Source organism: Coturnix japonica, chromosome 4 (genome assembly GCF_001577835.2).
Source record: "Coturnix japonica isolate 7356 chromosome 4, Coturnix japonica 2.1, whole genome shotgun sequence".
NCBI classification, from domain to species: Eukaryota; Metazoa; Chordata; class Aves; order Galliformes; family Phasianidae; genus Coturnix; species Coturnix japonica.
Window position 1 is genome coordinate 31448401 of NC_029519.1, and position 20748 is coordinate 31469148.

The 20748-nt window shown below is 36.8% G+C and overlaps 1 protein-coding gene across 4 annotated transcripts in view; it reads left to right on the forward strand.

Moving 5' to 3' along the window:
• The window catches only part of CCSER1 (coiled-coil serine rich protein 1), a 581898-nt gene that overhangs the window by 45267 nt on the left and 515883 nt on the right, over positions 1 to 20748 (forward strand). For all 4 annotated transcript variants that reach the window (XM_015861337.2, XM_032444181.1, XM_015861338.2 and 1 more), the window contains exons 2-3: positions 13604 to 14962; positions 18390 to 18577. In XM_015861337.2, the coding sequence (XP_015716823.2) occupies positions 13648 to 14962; positions 18390 to 18577 (1503 nt within the window). In that variant the 5' untranslated portion in view covers positions 13604 to 13647. The remainder of the gene's footprint in view (positions 1 to 13603; positions 14963 to 18389; positions 18578 to 20748) is intronic.

Below are 20748 nucleotides of genomic sequence, written 5' to 3' on the forward strand. Positions count from 1 at the left end.
TGGCTGAAATAGTTCCTGGGTAGTTGTTTTTACAAGAGGAATCTTGTGTTTTCATTGTGAATTGTATGTTGACATTCATGTTCTCCTGAGAAATGCATTAATTAACTTCCTTTTCCCAGTTCAGCTTTTTTCCTCTTGAAGAATGTGTAGAAGATATGTATGTTATGTATAAAACTCTATTCAGTTGAAAACTGGTAATCTTATTACCTTATTGTATAACCATTTCCTAGTGAGGCATGTAGTTTTATGACACTTTGATTCTTAAGTTCTTGAAAAATCAAACTGTGTAAGACTAAATTAGTTGCACTAATACTTTATACTTCCTCTGAGTGTGCATTGTGGCTCTTCTGATGAGACATAGGTATTGTTTTCACTAGAAAGATTGTAATCAAATTTGGCATTCAGCACATCTGTCATTAACCTTCCTGGCTGCTAAAGACATTAGTTGATTTGTCTTTCATTGTAATACTTAATCTCCAGGATAGACATGTAGCTTCTCTCTGGCTTTGAAATGTATCCGTTCTTCTAAGACTAACTCACTTTATTTGTATTACAAGGTGAAGCTAAAAGGCTTCAGATTTCAGGACAAGCCACCCTAAAGTTGAGACCACTAATCTTAATTCCATGTTTAAGAAATGGTTCCCTGTCTATTCAACTAGAGCAACCAATTTCAGTAGTTTTATTTTTCTTACTAGGATGAAATTCCTTCTTAAACATTTTTTTCAACACAGCTCCCTACCACATCCTTATCCCTGATTGGAGATGTATGAATTTGAAGGCTGGACTAGTCAGTGAATAACGTATTGTTTGAATGGTCACAGGCAGAGGGTTGTGGTCAATGATACTGTTCAGGTGGAGTCTGGTTGTGAGTGGTGTCTTCCACATGGCAACAGCCACTGTAAATACAGTCTGGGAGATGAAAGGATAGAGCACAGCCCTGTGGAAAAAGACTTGGGGGATACTAGTGAATGGTAAGCTTGACGTGAGCCAGCAGTGTGCTTCCACAGCCCAGAAAGCCTGCTAGGAGTGGGAAGGCCATGGAAAAATGACCAGGTAGTCATCTGGTTTTACAACAGCAGAGACTGCAAGTTGATATTCATTTCATCCTTTCTAGTATTTGCAGGTTGCTTTGAAAGTATGGCCATTTAAAATTTTAGAGATCAGATGAAATGGAGTAAGACATGAAGAAACGCTTTAATGAGCTAATACTTAAAGCTAATATTTAAAGAACATCTGACTGTGGGCTTGTAGTTACTCATTTGTGAGAGACTACATGATCAATGCGATCACAGAGCTTCATTTTTCTGAATTTTCTCTCCTGCTTATTAATAAGTTCTGTCCCTCTGTAATCCTGCAAGGTTTCTTCAGGCTCACCAGTGCTAGTAAATCAAGCAAAACGTTCCTGTGTAAAAGGATACACATAGTAGCTGCTTATCTCACTCATTCTTGAAGACAACTAGGTAAACAAAACCTTGTCTTGTCTGGAGCCAGAGGGCAGTGATGCATATGTTGATGTCTCAGGAGTATTTATGTGTAAGTGGAGTAATATGTGCTTTTGAATCTATTTTTCACCTGAAAATATTAAGCATTAAAAAAATAGGTGTATGAACTGTTTACTTATTAAGAGCTGTGAAGGTTACTGGGACACACCCAAACTTGATTTTTTGATACCTTTTATGTGTTGCAGATGGTGTTTCAGGATCTCACAAAAGCACAGAGCCCTACTGTGTTTAGCTGTCATTTAATCACAGTTCTGTGTTCTCACATGAATGTGTTAAATCTGCTTTTATAGCAGATTTTTTTTTTTTTTTTTGTAGCTCAGAATCACAAGGTATCTTGGTTTTACATTTCTTAGATCTTCATAATTGTTCTGCATACAAATTAGGTTTGTGCATAAATTTAAGAAAATAATGTATTCATTTGTTCTAACTATGTAAAATTCACTGAGAACTCATTACAACTCTTAGCCTAACTACATTCAGAGTAGGGCATTTTGGTTCGCAGTAACTACGTAATTAATCCAACCTTTAAAGTTTGTTTTTACTATTCTGTCTTTTAGTATGAAATGCAAGAAGCTGGTTGTCTAAGTCATCCAGTGAAAGGGGACTAAATTATATCCTTGTTCACTTGACTGAACAAAGCTTTTTAGCATCATACTTATGCTGAACTCAATGAGACCGCGCCTGTTTTGAGAGCTGTGTTTTACTTTTAAGTGTCTTACTGACTAGGGGAGACATTATTCTCATTCTCCAAATTAAGCATGTGCTTACATGCTTTCCTTGTTTTTTGAGTTTAATTTCTTGGCATCAGTGAGCTAGTGTAAGAAAAACAAAACAAAACAACAACAAAAAAAACCTGCATAACACACATGTTCAGAATGTTCTATCTGCGAATTCCGTGACTTGCATTTAATGCTAAAGAGAAGAGATAATACTACCTTGGAAGACATTAGGGTGGAGCTTGACTGTAGACATTTCTACACTGTACAACTTTGTTTTGATTGGAGATAACAAGGGCTTACCAGAGACATTCAGGAGCACAAAGTGAAAGCCTTACCTTGTGAAGTTAACTGTTACCTGATCTGATCAGTTTTGGAGATGACTGTTTAAAACTATTCAGAAGTTGTGATGGAGGCGGATTTGGGTAGCAGACCTCATTTCAGAGAGGCGATAAACTTTAAAACAAGAGACAGTTGTAAAAGAACAACTTTTAGTTGAATATCTAAACTCTCATTTTGCCTGTTTATTAGCTTTTTTTTTTTTTTTTTTTTCTTAAGCAGTTTGGATAAAATTAGATTTAAGTCCATTTGTTCATAGCAGCCACCAAACAGATTTCCTTTACTGGAAACATTCTCCCTTGAGAATTTCCCCACACATATTCTTCCCTAAGGGTGGTTTTTCTCCATGTCTCATCTCCTTCACCTTTTCTTGATGTAATACTGACCTGAGTGCTAAGTCTTTGACACTAGCTGTAGATAAATCGCTGCTTTTTTGTATCATACAGCGCTAACCGGAATTGGTGTAAGTTGGTAAGGCATGTTGGTGTGAAAAATTTTAACAAAGATGTACGTGGAAAAAGTTGTAGAAAATAATTGGAGAAGCTGTTTTGCATTTTAGTTAATAAAACCTTCTGAAGTCTACTCATGACGGTTAGACTAGATGATCTTGTAGGTCCCTTCCAACCTTGTGATTCTATGATTCTATGCTGTCATCTAAAGACCTTTGGCTGTTTTAAAATATGAGCTGTAAACATGAGGTTAAAAGCATTTATTTGTTTGAACTATTTATGATGTAGTACTTCATAGGTCTCTGATAATGCAATAAGACTTTACTACAGCCTTCTTTTCATCTGAATGTCTCAAGCTGCTTTCACAGAAGTAAAATACCTCCGAGACAGTTCAGTATGATTCTCTATGTAATTGAGAAGGAGAGGTTATCACAAATGTCTCAGTTGCAAACCAGTTGTTTTCTTAGAGCTTCCTAACCTCCACTTTTCAAAGTGATATTCCAGTTTTTTAATGTGTGCATAAGCTGGGGTCGTGCATTTTTGGGGAATACTTGCTATGGCACTTGTATCTCCTGAAGTGTGCCATGCTTTCTGTTCTTAAATGGACTCTCTGCTATAGAAATAAGACTCATTGTTCCTGTGTTTGATTAACAGCTCATAGTCACAATTAGAGTGTATGAATATATTTAATTACCCTGAGAATTTTCATTTGGGGTTTTCTTCTCTTTTATTGTTTTTATCAGTGGAAAGATGAATGTATTAAACTTATTTGAATCTAACCTTGAAATAATTGTATTTCAGCAAATCAAAAGGGGAATAGCCTTGAGCCATTGCTGAGATTTATGAAAGTCTTCAGCAAAACATAAGGATTGCAGTTTATTTCTAAATTTAGTGGATTTATTAGTAAAAATGTATTCTTCCTACAAAAGTTATGTCAAGTAAAATACATTAACATATAAAGAAATGAAGTCAATTAGTTAGCAATTAAAATTACATAATACCAGGGTTGATAATTCTTAATGTATTTAATATTCAACCCCACAAGGAGCGCATCTTAAGTCTGCTGATGCCTGTGGGGAGTAGGAATCAAGTTAGCAAGCTGTGACTAGTCTGAAAATTTCCAGTTCATCTTTGTTCAAATCATGACTTGGGAATTGTTGTTTTCTTCTGTTGAACTTTGGGGAATTTGGAAAAGAATATTTTCACTCCTGTTGCTCTTAATGATGTATTATGTCATGATAACATAGCCTATAACTGCTATAGCGATGTTCTACAATTACCTTGTTATTAATCAATGACCTATAGGTAAATTAGTTAGCTCTGGGTTAGGCAGGGCCTTCATGATTTACTATGGTGAATACTATTATTAACTACTTTTGTGTATTTTATTTCTTAAATTCTTCATTTTATTTGGCTCTCCTGGCATAGTTTTTGTTGCGCAGTCCATTTCCAGGTAAGGATGTAAGGTAGCTGCGGATCGCTGTGCCTTGGTGTTGCTTTTAACAGCAGCTCTAAGTAGACACTTAAGTAAAAGTAGGGAATGAAGCTTGTGAGTCTTCAGGACTGCATGATGAATTCCTTAGGGATTTGCCAAATTTCATTATAGATCATTAAAATGATAGAAATAGATTTCTTCCTGCACTGGTCAGCATGAAATAGAGAGAGATAAACAAAGCCCAGCTTCCGTACACTAAAACAGGGTGTTTGAATACTAGGAGTAATTAGATAGTTCTAACGATTACTTTTGCAAGAGTGAAAGAAAAACTGCCAATGGAGTGACTGAGGCTTATGGAGGGGAGAGGCCAAGTGTTTTAAATCAGCATGAATCACTTCAGTGGAGCCACATGAATTTGCAGCAGATGAGAATTTGGTCCATTTTTAATGTAGTTAAGGTCTCACACTCAGCCAACCACAGAGGTAATAAATGATACTTGCTGTTGTTGTTATGGGCTGCTGTATACTCAGCAGAAGCAGGCAGCTCTTGAGACAGGAAAGCAGCCAAACTAGAAAAAGTATAGGAAGCTCAAGAATAAAAAATAAATTGCTGCTGACAGTGAAGTTGTGATCCTGGAAGATAAGAGGAACAGACAAGGGAGGGCATGGAATAAAGACACTCAATCCTATTGGGGCCACAAAGGGCTAAGGTGGTTGTGAGATGGTTGCTTGAAGGCAGCAAGAGATATGAATTTGCAGTATACTGAATGACAGATTCCGTATATTTCAGTACAGGAATGAACACATTAAAGCAGAATCTGAAATCACTAGTATCAATGAAAATGAGCTGGATTGTGCTTTAAAAATGCTTGTGATGTCTTGTGAGCCAGCAGAATATTTTAAGTTGTTGTTTAATGAGAGAGCAGATAGAGGTGCTCTAAATGCCTGTGGGAACTTTAGTATTGTCATTTTGCTTTGCACTGTTGGCAGATCTAATGTTGTGACAGTGTAGTGTTGGTATAGAGCTAGGGCCCTGTTACTTTCCTGTATTTTCCTTACGAGAGTAGCGACTTGCTTATGTGATGGTGATCTGTTCCACTTCAATTGCAAAGTAAGAAGCTGTCGAGGAGTCTGTCCTGCTTCAGTGTCCTGATCTGGGTGAAATGCTTTGCCAGCGTGTTTGCCAGCGTATGTATTGTGGACACATTGCAGCTGGTCTTCCTGCACGAAGAAACAGGAAGGTTCTTGATGAATTTTCTTTTTAGGATAGTCTTAATTATTTATTCATAAATAAAAATGAGGAAAGACTGCATGTAGTAAGGAACAGAATGTGTACACACAAGTTAAAACTGGGGCTTAATCTATATAGTTGAAAATCAAAGCACTGCCTGTAAATGAGCACTGACTAAATGCTATGTTTATTAAGCATGAAATCCAAACTTACTATTCTTACTAAATTCTTCATTGAGCAAGATTCTGTGTTATCTGTAAGCATCATATGAATGCTACCATCTGTATTGTGGGTAGGGAGGAGGATGCCGTTTAGCCTGGTTACCAGGCTGACATTTCTGTGTCTGCCAAAGGTATCTCTCAATGTTAATCAATGTGTTTATGTATGCTGTAATTACCATTTGCACTCAGTGACCTGTGTAAGTCCACTTGTTAGAAGTGAATAACTCACTCTTATTTAAAAGGAAGTAGTAGAGGAGTGGATGGCATGGCATTTGAATCACAGAGCAACCATAAGCTGTCTTTGAGATGTGGTCTTTCAGGTTATTTACAAGTCTGTTTCTGATTAAGCTATGTAAATACTGTGAACAACAGGTGTTATAAGAAATGTATTGTACACTTTTCCAGAATCCAGATAACTAATAGTGGTCAGAGATGCATAAAACAGGCACACAAGTGACCTCAGTATGGTAAGGTCCTGTCCTTTTTTTCTGACCTATATTTTGTCTCACTCTGGGACAGGTGAAAATCAGTTGCCTATCCTCCTCATGTAATTAAAGTTTTGCTAGTAGACGATCACAGGTCTTTTGGAGAGTAACTGGTTGTAGGGTGAAAATGAAGACTACCCAAAAGATTGCTTCATGTATGTAATGATATTTTATATATTATAGTAAAATTCTTTGAAATACCTTTCATTATAGAATCTCCAAGGTTGAGAAAGACCTCCAATGTCATCTAGTCCAACCATTCACCTACTGCCAATATTTTGCCACTATACCGTGTCCCTTCGTAACACATCTAAAGATTTCTTGAACATCTTCAGGGATGATGACTCAACTGCTTCTCTGGGCAGCCTGCTCCAGCACCTGACCACCCTTTCAGAGAAGAAATTTCTCCTAATGTCCAACCTGATCCACCCTTGGAACAACTTGAGGCCTTTCCCTTTAGTCCCATCACTAGTTGAATGGAAGAGGCTGACACCCACCTCACCACAATTTCCTTTTGGATAGTTGTAGAGAGCTACAAGGCCATCCTGTGAGTTCTTTACCCAACAAAGAGTGTATCTGTCCCAGACATGGGCTGCCAGCTTCTCCAGGAGAACACTGTGGGAGACGGTGTTGAAGATTTCGCTGAAGGTCTAGGTAGACCACATCAACAGCATTTCCCTCATCCACCAGGTGGGTCACTGGATCATAGAAGGAGATCAGGTTGGTTAAGCAGGATCTTTCATGAACCTTTCATGAACCCATGCTGCCTGGGCCTGATCTGGTTGTCTCACATGTGCTGTGTGATCCCACTCAAGATGACCTGTTCTATAACCTTCCCTGGTGCTGAAATCAGGCTGATTGGCCTGCGGTTTACTGGGTCCTCTTACGACCCTTCTTGTAGATGGGGGTTTTGCTGGCAAGCCTTCAGTCCTCTGGGACCTCTCCAGATGGCCAGGAGTGCTGGGAGATGCTAGAAAGGGGCACAAGAATTTAAGGTACTGGGTATTTGAAATTCACATAAGTAAGAGCTATAGCCTGCAGGTTTCTAGAGTTCAGTTTCCCGACTTGCTTGCTTACGTAGTGATAATCAGTAAATAAGCCATATGACTAATTTCATGCTAATGCTTTCTTCCTAATTTAAAGTCAGGAGAGGATATAGATAACATCTCTAGTTTTCTTCTTTGAATGTTTGTTGTGGTTTTGATTTAATCCAAGCACTGGGGATAGCAGTTGAAGACTTATAAGAGCTGTCAGGTTTTTTTTGTACTTGACCAGTCAGTCAGAACTGGAGACAGTGGTGTTGATGTATGTGTGACTTCCAGTTTACTTCCTGCAAATTAATTTGCTTTCTTCCTTCGCTGCTTCTGAAAGCACTACACACAGTGCAGTACAGAAAGGAATGATGTGTTGGGTTGAATGCATGTGTAGACATGAGAAATTTTCTAAAAATTCAGCTCTATATGTTGGTCAGTCTTGCTTTGTTTATAAATAACTGTTGAGGAAAAATCAAACTGTAAGTGATGGCCAAGATCATTCTAGCTTATAAAATCAGATACATAAAATACAGCTGTGGCAACTGTTCTACAAACAAGGTTATTGATCTTAGTAACATGTGGCTAGGGTTATATGCACATTGAAAGAAAAGGAGAGAATGTTATTCAGAAAAGCAGTTGGAGCTTAGATATTAGAGGGAAATGCTAGCAAAATTTCATTTGTGAAAACAAATTACTTCTATATCAACAATCCAACTTAGCTGGTGAATGTGTTCTGTTATAAAATAGTTTGGTTTTGCTTGTATTTTCAATGAAGCTGTTTTAATCCAATTATATTATCATTGATAGCAGATGAAGTTTGAAGGCTTTATACACAGAAGTTTGTTTTAAATACAGAATGAGTGTTCTAATGGATTTAATGGTCTATGCAAAGGAAAAAAACAAAATTAAATAAATATGATGGAGACACAAATAAGATTGAAACAAAATTTGGTAAAATTGGAATAATGTTCAAGGCGGTGGTGCTTAGCTGCTAAGTATCTAAGTGTGGGATATGCGGGCTGTGAAGCTGCCTGCTGAGTTAATGGGCAGTACATCATGATTGCCTTGTGCTGCACCAGACTTCTGTTGACCGGCTGAATATGAAATTATTTTGTATGTGTTTGTTTGGGAGTTAATTCAGATGTTTGTAGTACCCTGGTGTCAGCCTCATGTCTGTGCAAGTCTGGAGCCAAGTGGTCACTGCAGACATCTCTGCGGTGCAGGAGACGTTACACGAGGATCACACGTGCTCTCTGTTTAAATATTCAGAGTAGTCTTGTGTGTTTCATTTATTAAATGATTCTTGATTCAGTGTTTCTGTTCTTGTTTTGAATAAGGGTTGGGGCCTTTCAAGTATTTGTCATTTAGCATCCTGTTTAGACTATTAGATAGCTAGCTAATCATTTTCAAGTTTTTTGTGGAAGATACTGTTTATTGTTTCTAGGAGGTATGTCTTTAAGGAGGGCATCTTTAGGAAAGACGTGTTTTGAAAATGTGTAGAGGTAGTATTTTACAATGAAAAAAAAATATATAGGCCTACACATGGCAATTACTTGTTCAATCTATTAGATTTTATTGTGGACAGGTATTTATGGTAATGGTAAAATTCACAAACAATTTCAGGTCCTAAATTTGTCTCAAAGACCGTGAGAAGTGCAGAAGGCGCTCATGCTTTGTCGTATTTGCAATCAGTTAAAAAGCAGATCGACTGCTCCATCTACTGGTGTCTAAACGCCCCAGCCAGAGCTGCTCTATGAAATACCTGGTGTGCCCTGGCACAGCTCTGTGAGTAACGCTCTGCAGAAGGGGAAATTAAAAATACTGGGATATTATTCTTCAGCTAGCGATCAGCCAATAGGTTTTTGTAAAGACACTGGGCAATGTTCAAATGATTTTACTCGTTGTAAGTACTTGAACTTTCCTTTTCCTGCCTTTATTAACTAAAAGTTGAAAGACATTTGTTTCTTTTGGCGTGATAAAACATACAAAGTACGGAGCGTGTTGTAGTATCCTTACCCTGTTCATTTACATATTTTGTATAATATAATTTTTTATAATATTTGTATAATATAATAAGATCTCTTGTATGGGGAAGAAGTCTAAAACATCTGGTGTCTGTGTTTTCTCTTGCAACAAAGTATTCAGTATATTTTTGAGAATAATCAGAGGATTATTCTTTTTCTTACTTTCATTTCTGCAATATCTTGGTGTAGAGCAATGTGAAAAGAAACTATTTATATCTGATTAACTATTGCTAAGAATGGGGGAAAAAGTCTTGTTCATGTTCTGCCTCACACTTTATGTTTCTTATTTGCATTGATGTTAACATGGGAGCATGGAATTTTGGAGCTGTAGCCAAATGTTTGAGGAGAAGCAGATCATGGAATAATCCACCATTATTCTGGCTGCAGCGAAGTGTTTTAAAGAGATAATATTATGAGAGAAAATAAAGTAACCTACTTATGTTATACTGGATGAAAAAATGAACTTCAAAAATCTGTCCTGTAAAAAGCATAATTGAACTTTCTGCTGTGCTATTCAAGTTAGCACTTCGGTTTCAGTAATATTTGGGTTTTAGAAATAATAATTAAAAAATGATTTAGAAAGTAGTAGTTTGTGTATTTGTTAAGTTCCTTTATGAGCAAAATTTAACATGTTAAGAATGAATCCTAATTCAATTTTCTTTCACAATATAAGCGTAATTTGAGATTAAAAGATTGTTGGGGAGGGGGGAAGAATAACAACTTCAATGTGAAGGGAACAAAAACAGTATTTAATGTTATTTCTGGCTAGTTGGATTCGTAGTGACTCAAGTTGAATAGTTACATTCTGGCCTCTCTCTCTATATATACTTATATAGATTATTTATATATATACATCTATGTAATTTATATATAGATAGATAGGTATGTTATATTCAGACTGTATTTTGACTATTCATATGATGTGATGGTTGTGCAATTTTATTCTGTTTTTTTTTAAGGATGCTGATATAATGGAAAACCATCCTAGACCTGTCTGTCTTGTTTTTGTAGATCCTTCTTGTTTGCATGACTAGTATTCTAGCTAGTGTTCTAACAAGTGTGTTGTTCCTTGAAGGTAAAAGCAGCTTTGTGGTAGGTCCTAGAATTAATGTGCAGGATCAGAGTAGCTGTGATTGTTGTAGGAAAAGTCCAGGTTAGCCTTGAATTACAGATAGTTTTTGCCCTTGCAATGCTACTTCTGTATGGTTTACTTTTTCTTTTATTTTTGTTTTTAACAGCTCTGTTAGTAAGGCTAAGAATATTGGTTATAGAAAATTAGTGGCTTGGTACAGAATAAACATTTTGCTGTGTGGAAAATAACAATGCAGCTGAACTGAATTTTACTCTTTAAGATTTACTGTTATAAAATAGTAAATGCAATTAAGGGAAATGTGAAGACTGAAAGGGAGCAACACCTCTTTAATTTAGTTAATAATAGAACACAGATGGCAGTTTATAAGCCTCCTGAATTAAGGAAAAAAAAAAAAGAGACTTATAATTGTGTATACCAATATATATTCTTTTCTATATTGCAAGTAGAACAGTCATTTTGACTCAATGCTAAACTTCGGTACTTAAATTTGTCCCACATATTCAATTAAGCATTCCTGTATACATGTCTGTATTTGTTTTTAGAAATGTTTTATGATACCCATTGTTTCCCTAGAAAATAGTAAATGTTTTAATGAGCTTATACTTGATTATAATGAGCTTATACCTTATCGTAGTGAGCTTATTTAATGTGTGAGGATTTCTGCTGCCTGATGATAGAAGTGTTGACAACCTGTGTGTGCTCTGCCTTCAAGAGGCAAGGAAGAAAGAATGAGCAAATGCCATCAATGTTATCTGCTGTTAGAGGCAAGGAATTCCATTAAAGACTGCCACCTCCTGGGCAGTAACATTGGGATTGGTTGATAGGAATAATGTCTATTATTATTCAGACATGTAATTCCATTTGCAATAAGAATTCTAAAATGCTTTTTTTCTCCTTTTTTATACTACTTTTGGCTCTTAGTTGAGTTAATTTCCTAATTATACAATAGGAAGGCTTGATCTCTGGTGAACTGATATTTAAGATGTGGGCCTCAGAGCATACAGTGGGAGTGAATAATAATTTGTTTGAGCATAACAAAATCTGTAGCAATTTAATATATTTTAAAAATATTTGGGCTATCTACTGCAGCTGTGAAACTGTATTTTTAAGAGCTCTTTTCAGTGATTATTATGTCTGATTAAAATAATAGGAAGGGCCTTCACAGTCTTATTGAATATTCTTGTGTTGTCTGTGCACATCTGTATGCCTGCAAGCACATATTCACAGAAGCAAAAAGAAACAGACAAACAAAAACTAAAAAACAAAACAAACAAACAAAAAAACAAAAAACAACCCACCAACACCACCACAATATTTCTGAATTAACACAATATATCTGAAGGTGGCTAAAAACAGATTTGTGTGGAGAGGGTCAAGGGGCTGAATGGAGCTTTCTGATGTGTTTTCAGCAGGTTGAGTTGTGGGCAGGTGAAGAATGTAGTGTAAAATAAGTCCTCACGTGATCTGACAGCCTGGATCCACTTTGCTGCTGCCAGTACTTCCTCTCTTGGCATTATAAATGTGAGGGGCATTGCATATCATAGTCCTCGTGTCACTTGGTTTAGTTGATGCAAAGCTATTTTGATAAGCTGCTTGTTTGCCTGTACCACCAATTCTGTCCCTGTAAGACTGAAATTTAAATTTGTGTCAGTTCAATTGCTGGACTTCGGTATTATCCAGCTCAGGTTTTAGCTTGTAATTGACGATGTGTTCTAGAAATCAGTGACTGCAAGCTGTGTCTCCCTTCATAAACTAGAAAACTTAATTGATTCCTCTTGCTATTTAAATTGTGGTTGCTTGATAGTGCACATTCAAACTGGAGCTGTGGTGGCAGAAGTCTACTCGCAAATCTCTAAACTTTATCATTACTCTTTCTTTTAAAGTGATATAATATAGATGTAGTTATAAGTACCCATTGAATATATGCTTGTATGTTTGTATACGTATACACTATATAAATATACATACCATTCATATATATTTATTGTAGCCATATGAAGCGTATTAAATCGCTCATTAGATGAATGAATTTGGCTTTTGCCCTTGACGTACAAATGCTGGTTAGATAAATGAGCTGATATTTTTTCTTATGTGCTGATCACTTGCAACTGGGGAAGTTGCACTGAAGCGTTACACCTCTCTTGTTCTTGTGACCGTATTGTCTGATTTTATTGCTCTCTCAGAGGTCCTATCACTCAGCACAGTAGTTTAATATGGCAGGAGCCAAAAGGAGGAACAACTGTTGTATACTTCTTAAAGATCAGTTTTATTATGGTATATCTGCTATGCTGTTAATATAAGTTTTTATTTCTTAAATATTAAAAGACACCAAACATTTGTACAAAACACATTTTGCTAATTATGAAAAAAATGGCAAAAGCATCTGATTTTAAGCAAGAAAAATGGCTTCCAGAGGTTCTTACACAACTGCTAAAATGGAATTTTAAGTTCAAATCTGTCAAAGTGGTCATACATTTTGACAGTGAATTGCTAGAACTAAACATTCTCTAGGAAGAATGGGTGTTGGTGAGCATGATTGCAACACTAGAATTTTGTTTGCTCAAAGATGGTACATACTGCCTTTCGTAGGAGCACATAAAGGAATTAAAAATCCAACCGGACAGCAAGATTGAAGACTTTAAATCTTGTTAGTTTGGTTTACTTGCAAAAATTATGTTTAGAAAACCAAAATCATGTTTTGCTTTATGTAGAGAAATCAATAATCTCAGAGAGGTTATGTTTTAAAAGGAGATGTGTTCTAAGATCTTAAATAACAAGGGATATTTTGGTGAAATATTTGTGTATTCTGTAGATTTATACTGTTACCCAGTATGATATGCATTGCATAATGTATGGAATTGTATATCTTGTGTAGAATGTTTTGAGTCACATCTTTGCTTGATTACTAGGATTTTGGTGCTGCAGATCGAACATAATTTTGATTCTAGAATGCATGATGAGATGGAGCTGTACGTAAGATTGATGTCATTTGATGTCTCAAGTGTTTTGGCTGACTTAAAACTTGTTCATTTGGCCTTTAGGCTGAATTATTATTCTCTCTTTTTCTCACCCCAGATTAATTTCTTGGCTGTGAAGAATTGTGAACACCTCGTGCCCTGATGGGGGACTCGGGATCCAGGCGATCAACTCTAGTATCTCGGTTGCCAATATTCAGGAGAAGTATTAGCCGGAGACATGACTCCCTCCCTTCTTCACCTTCCTCTGCCAGTGCTGTGGGTGTGCACACATCCTCCCCATCCAGCACCAACTCCAGCTCAGGGAGCACAGGCAAGCGCCGGAGCATATTCCGAACTCCTTCCATTAGCTTCCATAACAAGAAAGGGGGGGAGCAAAAGCCTGATGCCGCCAGCCAGAATGTTAACATCTCAAATGGTGCCCAGCCCTCTCTCAGCACTTTTCAAAAACTGTGCCTGGAGGAGCACATTAAAAGCAGAGGAAGGCATTCGGTTAGCTTTGGCAGCTCTCGCAGCAAAAAGATAACGAGGTCTTTGACAGATGATTTTGAAAAGGGAAAGGAGCCTTCAGCTAATAAGAATGTCTTCATAAATTGCATAAGCTCTGGCAAAAATGAGGGTGATGATTCTGGCTTTGTGGAGGAGCAGAGCCGCTGCTCTGTCAAGCAGTCCACACGAAAACTTCTCCCTAAATCTTTTTCATCACACTACAAATTTTCCAAACCAGTTCCACAAAGTCAATCAGTTTCTTCTGTGCCTCAGACTGGGTGCATGCTGGAGATAAAATCCTACGTAGAAAGCGAACCAGTGATTTCTGCATCCTCTTCTCCATGCTCAGCTGAGGTGACGGAGTGTGTGGGGAGCACTTTGCAGTCTCCACTGCTCTCAGCTGACCTCACGGCTGTCCAGACCCCCTCTGACTTCATAACATTGACAGAGGATTCTGTTTCAGAGGTTGATGCTCTGCCCAGCAGTGGGAATGGAGCGCTGCTAGCAGAGGATTTTGGCCACAGTGTCTCTACCTCTCAGACAATCTTTAATCCTGCTGCTGTTACAGTGAAGGAAATGGATTATGTGGGAAGTACTTCCCAGTCTGCTGCTGTATCTCCTGCAAGTCATGCAAGCTTGTGTAGCATTGAATCTAATTCCTTGTTCAAAACCTCAGCTGCTAATCAAACAAAAGTATCATTGCAAGCCAATGAACTATTTGGTACAGATGCCAGGCACAAAGGAGAAATGAACTCAGCAAAGGTGAATTTAGAAACCTTTGCGTTGCAGCATAAAGAAGAACCAGGAATGCACTCTCCAGCAGCAAAGGAGTTGAGTGGGGACCAAGAGGAAAGCATGTTCTCTAAGCATATGAGAGAAACAATTCCTGTAACTGAGCCTAAAATTATTCAGCGTTCTGAACCTCAGTCCTTTAAAACACAGCAGGGATATGAGACAAACCATCCTAACGGTATGTACTCTGTTATTTAATTGTGAGGTTTGATGGTTTTGGAACTGGCTTGCTTTCTTTTTCTTCTTTGTTATGATTTAGAGATTGATTGACCATTAAATGTTTGTCAGTGCTATCTAGAAAGATGAAAAGTTATGAATTGCTCTATCCTTCCAAATAAAGCTTAAACCAGAATAAAAAGAGGTATAGAAGAAAAGCCTTTGATTTTTTGGGGGGGGTCATATTTTACCATTTAGTAGTAGTAATATCCATCAGTGATGTTGGTATCTATGTTTTCCTTTGATAGAAAATGCATTAAGAAAGAGTATTGATTCTTGCCTCTTACTGAATGGAAATTCTGGGATTTTTTGAGGCATGACTATATTGGACTTGAGTCAAAGTCTTGTGTTGTTTGACATAGAGAAAATGCCAAAAAAAAAAACTCCTTTAGCTGATTATGAGCAATAATTTACTTTCTATTTTGCAGTACTCTAGGTTACAAAAGTTCCTGATATGCACATGCTTTTATTTAGGTGATGCTATGAAATAGTTTTTAGGAGATGTTACTGTGGCAGAGTACAATAATATATTTCTGCTTTTATCTGAAATGACAGTGTGCTGATTCTCAATTCAAAGATTATGTAATGGAGACAGTTAACTAGCAGCTGGGTCTTTAGCATACAAAAAAGGAGTTTGAAATACTAACAAGATGGAGTAAATAAGCTATTCCTGGATCTCAGTCTATAGAAAATTGTAACTAAAATCTCAAAGAAAATTGTTTGCTGCTCTGATTAAAAGAACTATATTTAATATCAGCCTGAGATGTAATATGTGATAACTTGTAGAATTTCAGTCATTTTGGCTTTGTTTTCCATGCACTTCAGCCTAGATCACACCATTTAAATACAGGTATCTGTTGGCTTTGACTTATGCCAGATTTGTACCACTGGTCTGCAAGTCTGGTCAGGAAAGGCCAAATATCATAGAAGCTGGGAAGTATGTTTTAAGCAAGCACAAAGTTTCATTTACAGGACAACTCTTCTGAATAATACTCCCTGTAATTCAGGAGAAAACAATGATTTGCTCTTCCTGTAGACTATTAAATGTCTATGGGATTGGATGGGTGTCACAGGTACTATGAGGGTACTGAGGAAACTGGCAGAAGTGCTCACCAAACTACTTTTCATCATTTATTGGAAATCCTGATCATCTGGGGAAGGTTACAGATGACTGAAGTCTTGCCAGTGTGAGACTCATCTACAAGAAGGGTAGGAAGAAAGATTCAGGGGAAGCCTGACCTCAGTATTGGAGAAGGTTATAGAGCGCATCATGTGAACTGTAATCACACAACTTTTGTGGGCCAACCAGGGGATCAGGCCTAGCCAGCTTGTCATGTCCTGCTTGACCAACTTCACCTCTCTCTACATCGTTGCAGTGATGAGGTGACCTGCATTGCGGATGGGGGAAAGGTTGTTGAAGCATTCTCCTGGAGAAACCGGGACACTTGCTTAGTCATGTAGATTATAAGCAATCGGAAGCGATCTTACTCTTCAGTTGTTTTTCTCTGTACGGGATTGTTGGGCATTTTGTTCATAAATGGCTACGTAACTTCAAATTAATCCGCTATATTAGCTTTCATGAGAGGAGACCTGCTTATCTTGAACCTTATTCAGCTGGGACAAAAAAAAATGTTTCAACTGAAGTAAGTTACCTGTTCTGAGCACTTTGTCTTGATGTCTTTGGCTCACTTGTGAAATGGGCTCACACTTCTTAATCTGATTAGTAGAGTGGAGTAGTTAAAATGAAAAACAGGGAGCGTCACTAAGTGATGAATTTCAAATTCCATGTGTGTTCCTAATCGTGTATCAGCAATCGTATATTGAATCTGTATTCCTGTAAGGCAGCTAACTGGTGTTGAAAGTGTAATAGACTTTTGTAAATGAACCTAATATTCACCGAAACACTGTAGCTAATACTACACTGCTTAGAAGTCAATGATTAATTATTATGGTTTTTTAATTCTATTCCAGATGTACTTTTTTTTCTTTTTTCCTCCCTGATTTGTGTAGTGAAGAATGTATTTAAAATCAGAAAGTGATCAACCATGTTTAAGGACTGATGAAAAAGTGCAGAAAATCCTACTATGTGGAAAAAAGAGCGTAGCAAGTTTGTAGTGTTTGGAAAGATGTAATTACAAGTATTGTTATTGTTGCCAACAGACTGTTTTGAACACCAAATGTATTTAAAACTGGGCACCAATGTTAAGTATTTCTGTGCACTTCATGTAACAATAAGTATTTTCTCTTTCATAGTTGGTCTCAGGGCAGATTTCATTGTTGACAGCGTCATAAAATTGACTCAAATATCTGACCAGATTGGACATGTAATATATTTCTTAATATATGCTTATGTAGTTTTATGTGGTATATATATATATTCATTTTGTAAAACTGTTAAGGAAATGTCTGCTCTCTTGCAAGAGGCAAAAGAAATTAAGATTTCGTGCGTTACATTTATTATGTGTCACAGTTTGAAGCGTGACAGGGCAAGGGAACCCCCTACTCACCTTCTGTGGAGAAGGGTAATAAAATGACCCAATTAAGTTAAGAAGGGATAACAAATTTACTACAAATGGTAAAAGAAAAAGTAAGATAACAAGAAAAAGAGTTATAATTAATAACTCAAATGGGAGAGAAGAAGGCGGTTATGACCATGCTGTTGCTTACTGGGCTGCTGGAACCTGGAGAAAACTTCACCCCTATCACTATGAATAATAGGTCATGTGGAAGCCCTTGTGAAATGTAGTGAATCTCAGTGTATCTTCCTTGTGGAGAATTAGAACACATGTGAGACTGCTATAAAGAACATGAGACTAGGAAGTACAGCTCCACAGTGCACTGTGTCTCAGCCTTTTGTTGCACAGTGTCATGATATGGAATACCAACATAACCAGGACATTATGCTATTTCATTTTCCATTTTTCCCCATCTCTGAAGTTGCCCTAGCAATTTCTTCCTCTTTTCTGATGTAATTTTACTTAATGCGAGTTGAGAACTGGGATTCAGCCTGCAGTATGAGTTTGGAAAGCATGGATGCAGAGCTGTGCTATACATGCTGCTAACGAAGATGTGACCTGGCCCTACAAAAGTTAGGGACAAGATAAGGCAGGTTATGTTTTTGCACCAGAGAATCAGTGATAGTTTCTCTGATAGATTTTACTGGACAACAAGTTTGGAAGCCTCTAAGAATGAAGAGGGAAAGGAAGGATAGGCTAAGCTTTTATTTAGTTAAATAGAATCTGTTTTCTACAGGATACATTATTGAAATTATCACTGTTAGAATCTTATGTGATTAATTGCTAAACATTTAAAGTCATTTGTTTTCTGTAAGAAAATATTTGTAGAGAATAATCCTCTATAACCATTGCTGATTGCATGTTTATTTGTAGTTGGTCTTGCCAATAGCTTCAGTCCATACCGAGAAGGCAGATTTATTGAGAAGCGGCTCAGATCCTCCTCAGAAGGCACAGCTGGAAGCAGTCGACTAATCATAAAACCAAAGGATGGCAATGCAGAGGAGCTTAACAGCCTACGGAAGCAGAGAGCTAGCTCATCTTCTTCAAAAATGAACAGCATGGTGAGTTGATTCTTGTATGTGTGTTTTTATTTCATTTATTAGTGCGGCTACAGTAAGCAGCAAATTTGCAAGATGGTAATAAGTAACTTAAATATTGAGTTGAGCTTCCAAAATGTGGTTCAGGCTGAGCTGCAGAGATGGCATTTATTTATTTATTTATTTTCAGGCTGTGAAAATAAATTGTGAAAAGTATTATACGTTTGCAGTGAAGAGCTTATTGTAGTTGTGCTTTGTTGATTTTACTGTTGTAGTTATTTCATGGAATCATACATGTTGTGAATGAGATGAAATTGAGAAGTTTTGCAGAGAGGAATTTGTTGGTAAGGAAGCTCATTATGGAAAGGTCTGGATAGTCCCTTTCAGAACAGGTGAGAAAGCTCAGTGCTTTCACTCTAAGAGCAAAGTAAGGAGGGAGAGGAAATCTTCCCTTCTGAGAACCCTTGAAAATCCCTGGGACTGAGAAATCTATGACAGGTCAGATCAATGTGGATCACTGCTTCTGAAACTTTGTTGGGTGAAATAGTAATAGAATGAGATAACTGACATTGTGCTGTTCTATAGGTAGTAAATATAAACATTTGAAGATGAATGTAATTTATAGGTGTGCATATACTTTCAGGTGAGAGGAAATAAATGATACTAAGATCAAACATATACAGCAACAACATCCACTCTTCAGCTTATATAAATCACAAATATAAGTTTTACAGCTGCTATGAGTTTGAAGTACTTTATTTGATATTCTAACTGAAGAAAGCAAGATTCATTTGCACTGATATTTGAAAACAATTTTCTATAGAAAGAAAATATCTCAAGGTTTCTTACTCTTATCCAATGTTGCTAAATAGATCTAAAAAGAAAGCTTTTTTTTTTTTTTTTTTTTTTTTTTTTTTTTTTTTTTTTTTTTTTTTTCCTTTTTGGATTTACGTAATGGTACTTAACAGCCTTTGTGTTGTTATGGTCTAGGACCAAGCAACTTTCTAAGATAGTCCTATGCAAACACAACTGCCTTTTCTAAGAGAGAATTTATTGTAGTTTTTCAAAAATGTGAAACTAATTTGTGCAAGCTCATGCTAGATTTCCAAAGCTCATTATTCCAAAACAGCATGTTCTTTTGGTTTTATGGACAGACACAAAAGTTCAATAACTGATACTGTTGTTTAGGTATTGTTTATGACTGTGTTACCTTGCCTGCCGCTGAAGGTAGCACGTTATTTCTTTCTCACTCAAGGAAGCATAAGTTTTATCCCTGTCGGATTCACCCATACTGATTGCTGGTCAGTGATTTAAAAGTAGGTCCCCAAACAACTTAATAACATAGTGTGAATTCCCCTTAAGGAAGCCATAGCAGGAAATCTGAACTGGGCTTTTTCTTAAAAGATTGTGAAGTTTGTCAAGGTGAATCTCACCCACATCTAAATGTGCCATCTAAACATTAGTTCACATACTTTAGTAACGTTGCTCTGTATAGCAAGAGAAAATGACATCATTATAGAATACATTTTTACTATGCACAGCTATAAGAATTTTGTATGTTGTACAGGTTTGTATGGCCGTTGTACCACTATCTTGAAACACTCAATTGAAACAGTTACTTGATGTCTTGTACATGAATGCTTGACTCACTTTGGTATGACCTGTGGAGTGTGGATTACCTGATTAAATGAGAAGATTATTTCTTCCTCAGCACTATCATATTGTGCAGATTTACCAGTACTGACTGATTAATTTAATTTTATACATCTACTATTATCCTTCCTATCTAGTTTGTTGCTAGCTTGTCATGTGGTTAAAAATAAAATGTACGTCAACAACAACAAAAATACCACTGCTTTTTTAATACACTCTGTGTATTAAAATACACAATTATGTTCAAAGAAGCAAGATAGAAATAATTATTACATTGCAGATGAAGCCTTTGTGTTATTACAATTTTTAATTACAGCATGTTTATTTAGCAAATTCACATCCAAATATCAGTGAATCTTAACTTTCAAAACCAGAACACTGTGACATTAAAAACTCCTGTTTTCATGTGGGCATATAGGACTTTATGCAATAAAGAACTCGCTCACTTTGCCTTAAGACTTTAAACCCTATTTTACTTATTAGACCTGAGCTATAAGGCTGATCTTTGCATTCATTTAAATACTAGACTAGGCTGATGTGTT